Source organism: Cornus florida, unplaced genomic scaffold, assembly GCF_030987335.1.
Source record: "Cornus florida cultivar Cherokee Brave unplaced genomic scaffold, ASM3098733v1 CherokeeBrave_3.0.0_Hap2_Chr01, whole genome shotgun sequence".
Lineage (NCBI taxonomy): Eukaryota > Viridiplantae > Streptophyta > Magnoliopsida > Cornales > Cornaceae > Cornus > Cornus florida.
Window position 1 is genome coordinate 92,763,756 of NW_026775571.1, and position 7,072 is coordinate 92,770,827.

Below are 7,072 nucleotides of genomic sequence, written 5' to 3' on the forward strand. Positions count from 1 at the left end.
TAATTATTATTTTAAAACTAAAAAATTCCCCATAATAATAATATTATTTAATATTAGATGAGTTATTATTTTACTAGCTAATGATAACTCATTTCTCATCCCAGTATTATTTTTATAATTTTAAAATAATAATTATAACTTTTAATTTAATATTAAATAGTAATGTCAAATTTAATATTTCACAATCCATTTATCTGGTCGATCACAAGTTTAGGAGCAATTTGATAAATTTTGTTAGTTCGGAAATATTTCTACTTCTACTGAGAAGTTTATATACAATTTTAAAAGTAGATGAAAGTTTTTATGATTTTAACCCTAAAAAGAAAAAACTTGTGGGAAAGAAATGTTTTAACAAAAAGATTACTTAGAAAAGTGGGATCGGTGAGTGATGATGTCCTGGGTCTCCTGGCTTGCTAAAAGTATAAGACATCTACCACCCCCACGTGAAAAGTTCGTCCTATTGAGATGGGCCCATTAACTTTTTACTTGACACAACTTTGAGGCCCATTAGCATAGTGGACCCCAGCTTTGCACATTGTACATACAAACAAATAACAAATGGAAGCCACGTCGCGGTGAAGACCCGAAACTAGGACACATGGACCCACATTAGCTGCCCAGCTTATTACAGCCTTACCTTTCTTCTTCCACCATTCCTTCCTCCACCATTCCTTCCCCACCCCCACCCCCCCCCCCCCCCCCCCCCCCCCCAGCTAAAGTCTCTCTCTTTCTACGCGAGGTCAGACTTGAGAGAGCAGAAACTCCAGTGCAAACTTCAAAAGAAGCTGTGCATGTCATCAAAGCCTGTTACAAGTAAGTGACATTTCATTATATAAATATATGTACGTATTATATATGCACATATTTGTTCAATCACACTGGTTTTGATTGATTTAGTTATTTTTCTTTTCAGAATGAGATGAATTTTTTAATTTTATTTATTTATTTATTTTTCTGTTTGTTGATATACATTTTAGTGTTCGTTGTTTTCTGATGATCAATTTTTATATTTTTTTAATTATTATTTTTTTAATCTTGTAGCATTTTTTATTAATTAAGAGAACTATGGACTTGGGATTTTGAGCATGCATGACCTGAATTTTGTATGTACATATATATTGATTGATTGAGAGGACTTATTTTATCCCCACCAATCCATACTTAATAATATCCATGAATGCAATTTGGAAAATATTGAATGACAAAAGATTCTCCGTCAGGCAATAGAAGGAAGCCTCTGCAATTATGCCTTGTAGGATATGACACATAGTAAGCATACTTCATATATCTTTCACTATTTCACTAGTTTATTACTAATAATCATATATATATATTATAGTTTGTGATGACATACATTGCTGAGAAGCCCTGTCAAATAGATTCTTACTAATGTATAGGTATTCAAGTCTATGTCCAATTCTGATAGTGAAAACAAAACAAAATTAACAAAACATGATGGATCTACCTCATTTAGTTTTTATTGAGAATGCTGGAAAAAAAAAATAGTCCGACAAATTTGTCTTTTTTCCATTACTAGAAGTAACAGTGAGGGTGTTCTCATTGAGCTTGCACCCTCTTCGTGATTTGATTTAGTGGTTGATATAGTCAATGGCATGATCAATATAAATGTGCAAGATCAATATAAAGGTGCAAGTTTATCCATACAATGTTTGGCGGCATCGAATCGAAGTTTTGGATTTAAAAAGAATTTAGTATAAATTTTAAAATAAACTTCTTTCGATCTTAATTTAAAACACTGATTCAATGCTTTCAGACATGACAATCCTGGTGGAACCACTTTCCTTATTAGAATTCGCAAGTATTATGAATTAAAACCAAACGTTTTAGTGAGGTTGCTTTTATTACTTTCATAGAATCATATTTTCTTTTAAGCAACTCCACAACTCCAAAAGAATCCAATACAGGACATTGTTGCTTGCATTGGAGAGGATTTTAATTAATCAAAAAAAGGTAATAGAGACATTAGACATGTCAACATCTCACAATGCTTTGCCTTTCTTCACGGAAAGGGCAACCCAAAAATGACTCTTCTATAAGCCTCACTATCCTCCCTAGAAAAAACCTTTAAACCCTTCTTCTTCTTACTTAGTATATTGGAAAAAAAATATAAATATTATTATGGGCATTGCCCAGTAACAAACTCCTCTGGTTGTGGTTGGGTCACTTGTCACAACTATTGCTATCCGGATCCTTCGAATTGGATCTGACTTTAATACGTGTTTCACTGACTCAAAAACCTAAATTATTAAGTGAGCCTAATACCCATCCCATATATACTCAATTACTTTCTCATTCGGATCCGATGTGGAACAAACTCTCCCTTGTTATACCTAGTTAGTAAAACGCCTAACTTCCTAAACAAGTATTCTCGTGTTTGAATTCCTTTCTTCTAGTTTGACAGGATGAATAATATATATATATATATATATAATAAATTCCAAGTAGAAGATACAGTACTAGTGAGATTCTCCTGCTTATCAAAAAGGAAAACATTTTGGTACAAATTTACATTTTTTTTTAAAGACAAAGCAATCACTTTTTGCTTGCTATTTTTATATGTTTCTCATTTAAAACAACTATATATGTACCTCACTAAATTTTCCTAATAAATATAATTGAAATTTCTGTGTCCAATAAATCCTAAGTTGGAACATTAACATCATATAACGAAATCACCATCAATAAATAGTGCAAGTTGTGCCGCCCAAGATTATAGAATGGAGATGTGTTGCATCACCCACATGAAGTAAGTAGGTAGCTAACCCCACCCCCTTTTGTTGCATAATAGCCACAAAATACAGCTAAGTTTTCCCTCCTAACTTCTTTATTTATAATTTATCCATATCATCAATAACCAAATCATTTTTTTTACACTACCATGTTTTTCTTACTATAGTTTTAAATTGTTTAGATATTCTTTCGCTTCTTGGACGGTCTAATTTTAATATTTATGCTTCTTCAAGTACTGTAACTTATAATAAATATTCTCTACGTTTCATAAAAAGTATCATGTTTGGAAAACCGTGACTCATGTTCCCCATTCCATAAAAAGTATCATGTGAATCACGATTCTTCAAATATGAAATTTTTTATAGAATGGAGGGAGTTTGTGAGTCACGGTTCCCCAAATATGACACTTTTTATGGGACCGAAGGAATATGTCTTTTAAAATTAAAATTAAAATTAAAATTTGAAAGTTACAAAATTTCTTATATTATTATTATTATTTTTTACTGTGTTGATCGGTACAAAAAAAGAAGTTTGCATTATTTATATATAAAAAGAGAGGTAGGTGTAATTTGATAAAAAAATATATATATTAATAAAATTTTAAGAAATATGAATGTAATTTATTTCCGAGTATTTAATATTAAATTCAGCATACACTAGTGGGGCCTATGTGGCCCTACAAACTCGTGTGGGTGGCTAGGTCGGTTTGAAAAATCATTTCGGGTGAATTTTTTTCTCAAATGGGATTTGTCTGCCACAACTCATAACACATCACATTCAAATATGTCAAACACTTCTTACAAACAGATATTCTTTACAGTTTCGAATCTAACCTACAATTGCTTTCTCCAATTGTGCTCAATATTCTGCTACGCTTGTCTCATTTTCTGGCTAAGAATCCAATAATACACAGACTCTCTCTCCCCCACCCAAAATCTGACCCACTTTCCATTTCCTGACAGCAATGACAACGCACCACCAAAACGAGCTCGACTCCGCCACAAACGACTCCGTCAAGTCATCATCATCACTCCAGTCCGACTACCCACCAGATCACGACTATCAGCCACGTGTACGGTTCATGTGCAGTTTCGGCGGCAAGATCTTACCCCGGCCACACGACAACCAGCTCCGCTACGTGGGCGGCGACACCCGCATCGTGGCCGTGCACCGCCACACCACCTTCTCGTCCCTCCTCAACAAGCTCTCCAAGCTCTCCGGCACCACCGCCAATCTCACCGTCAAGTACCAACTCCCCAACGAAGACCTCGACTCTCTCATCTCCGTCACCACCGACGAGGACGTCGACAACATGATGGAAGAGTACGAGCGCGTATCGCAGAATAATATCCATTCGAAAACGGCTCGGCTTCGGCTATTCCTCTTCTCGGCCGATACCGACTCCAGGCACAGCAGTATCAGTTCGCTTCTCGGTGGCTCCGCCAAGCGCGAGCACTGGTTTCTAGACGCGCTCAATGGCGGCGCGGGTCCGAGTTTGGAGCGGGGCAGGTCCGAAGTTTCCTCCATTATATCCGAAGTGCCGGACTATCTTTTTGGGTTGGACAATTCGGATGAACCACCTCGAGAGCCCAAGCTTAAGAACCGATTTGGTTTGTCCGACAATGCTTCGCTTTCAGATCCGGGTTCACCCGCTCCACCTGTTTCTTCCCAATTTTACTCCACTTCCTCCTCTTTGGCGGCTCCATCAATTCCGAATCTCCCGCCAGTTAAGACCAAACCCGATAACCCAGTTCCCGTTGTTGAATCGAGGGAGATCCAAAATGAGGGTTTTGCCCCGACAGGTGAGCCCCAGATAACCGGTTATGCCGGGAAACCCATGTGGCATTATCCTCCGGAGACTCATTACCCGAGTAGTGCAGTACAATCTATTCCATTTTACTATGTTCCGGGTCCGGTTTCACAAGGAAATGTTCCACTCCAGCAGGTTCAAATTCGGGCACCATATGTTCAACAGTTCAGTGTACCTCCGGGTCAGATACCAGTCAGGTTCCACCAGCAAGTTCCGGGTATGGGTCAGGTATATGGTGGAGGAGTGAGGCCGGTTGCTGCAATGGACGCATATGACATGTCGGGTAGAGTAGTTTCCGATGGGATGAACCCACCATATGACATGTCAGGTAGAGCAGTTTCCGATGGGATGAACCCACCTATGTATTATGGCGGGATGGCTCCGCAATATCCAGGTATGGTGTTGCCTGTTGGGGAAGAATTGCAGGGTACCGGAACCGAGGCAAAGATGGATCGGGTATTCCAGTCATCTTGAGTGTTGAAGATTTGTTTGAATAATTCATCCATGCGTTTGCTATGGTGACTCTCTTCTTTGTCTTGTTTGGTTATGAGGTTTGGGGTAATGTTTTTGTGTGTGTAAATTTGGTCTGTGAATAAGTTTTGTTTTGCCTTCATTTATGGGTTTACTCAGTGTGATAAATGTAGAGGAAAAAGTACGTGGCAATATAGGTTTCATAGTAACTTCTTAATTTGTTATGAATATTTTGTATGGAAAATGCCAGACATTGCTGCAGTTTTATTATCGTCTGATTTCTCAACAATTGAGAAAAACTTTACTATGTCCTTATCTTAAGTCACATAAAATGAAAGTGAATTTGAAAGCGAAAACATAAAAATAACAAAATTAAGTCACAAATAATAAGAACAAGAGTGACAGCATGCGCGGAGCCTGAAAGCTGCACCAGTTGAGAAAAATTGTGTAACTTAGTTCTTATCTATTAACAAATAGTTTTAAATATTAGGGTTAATTTCAACTTCATCCCCCGACCTTTGTCAATATTTCACGAACACCTCTTCTAGATTTTAATATTTCACGAACACCCCTTAACCTTTGAACATACGTAGCAAGTTACTCCTCTCGTTAAGCAACTTACGGTGTGTGCTGATGTCAGCATGAGAAATTTATTAGAATGTCAATTTTACCCTTCTAATATCTAAAATGACATCTTTAACCTGACCAATACAAAATTACAAAATTACCCTTAATTTGTTAACTCCCTTAATTTCACTTAAAACAGACACACACATATATATATTCATATATCGTCTTCCTCCCACATGATTCTCTCTCCTCTCTTGTCTCCCTTTGTCCTTCATCACCACACCTAACCACCCATCGTGGCACTTCACCGCCTACTACTACACCGACCACTTAACCGAAATCGTTGCACACCTCGTCACAGCACCACCAACATCCTGCATCATCATTGCCGCATGGGAAGTAGCTTTAAAATTTCCCCCCTTCTCTGTTTAAAAAACTTCACCGACATACCACCAATTTCAGGATTTTAAGATTTCTTCAAAAAATTCATGGTCGAATTGAGAAAGCTTTGGTGCCTCGCCGGTCCGGCCATCTCTCAAATCTTCGCCGGCCTTTGGAACCCTCGACCTTGACGCTCTCTCCTTTGAGAACTCCTTGATCACTAGATTCTAGTGTTTTGGTGTTATGGTTTGTGTATAAATTTTATTTTATTTTATTATTATTTTTTTTTTCTCTGCAAAATTCATAGGATTCATGGTCGAATGTTTTTTTTTTTTGGCTGTGCAAATTTGCATTGTTTAATGTTAATATGGTGTGCAAGTTTACATTTTCTCTCTCATTAGTGTAATCCTTCTATTTTTGCTGCCCCATAAATTTTAGAGAGAGAAACACAAATCGCCACCACCGATCACTACTCACCATGGTGACAGACTCTATTACGAGAGGGGGTTAGGTTAGACTTTAGAGAGAGAAAGAGGGGAGAGAGAGTAATGTAGAAGCTCTAAAATTCTATAAATATTAATATATAATTGATGGGTAAAGTTGTAAAATCATACAGTTCTGTTAGTAAAATAAACGGATGTCACAAAGAGGGGAGGTAGGTGAAATTTTGAAACGTAAAAGGGGTGTGAGTGGAATATTGACAAAAGTGAGGGAGTGTAGGTGGAATTAACCCTAAATATTATTATTGGAGTTGTTTGAAAAACCATCTGTCCTTATAGTATTTATTCATTTGATATTTACATGGTTGATGCAGTATATTAAAAATAATAATAATAAAAGTTTCATCAAAATAATTACCATAACAGAAAATCAACATTTTGTAACGATAATCTGATAGCCAGGAGAAAAGCCAAGCCTAGTTCCATTGTGCACCTTTTAGCATCTAGTTCACAAGTGCTTGTTTGGTTGAATGACATTTTCGATTTGTAAGTTAGCATCTCTAACTCACCTTTTAGCATCTGGTTAACAAGTGCTTGTTTGGTTGAATGACATTTTCGATTTGTAAGTTAGTATCTCTAACTCAAGGTG

At 37.0% G+C, this 7,072-nt stretch overlaps 1 protein-coding gene across 1 annotated transcript; it reads left to right on the top strand.

Annotated features, from left to right (window-relative positions):
• Positions 1 to 706: 706 nt before the first annotated feature.
• On the top strand, positions 707 to 5,302 carry LOC132306638 (protein PAL OF QUIRKY). The gene is made up of 2 exons (XM_059804106.1): positions 707 to 813; positions 3,714 to 5,302. Exons 1-2 carry the CDS (start codon positions 792 to 794, stop codon positions 5,033 to 5,035), a joined length of 1,344 nt encoding a protein of 447 aa, XP_059660089.1. The 5' UTR covers positions 707 to 791; the 3' UTR covers positions 5,036 to 5,302.
• Positions 5,303 to 7,072: the final 1,770 nt, after the last annotated feature.

Excerpts from the sequence above, each read along its gene's own strand:
- LOC132306638 (XM_059804106.1), top strand. The coding sequence starts at position 792 with ATGTCATCAAAGCCTGTTACAA. Across the intron at positions 814-3,713 it reads GTCATCAAAGCCTGTTACAA|CAATGACAACGCACCACCAA; the intron begins GTAAGTGACATT and ends ATTTCCTGACAG.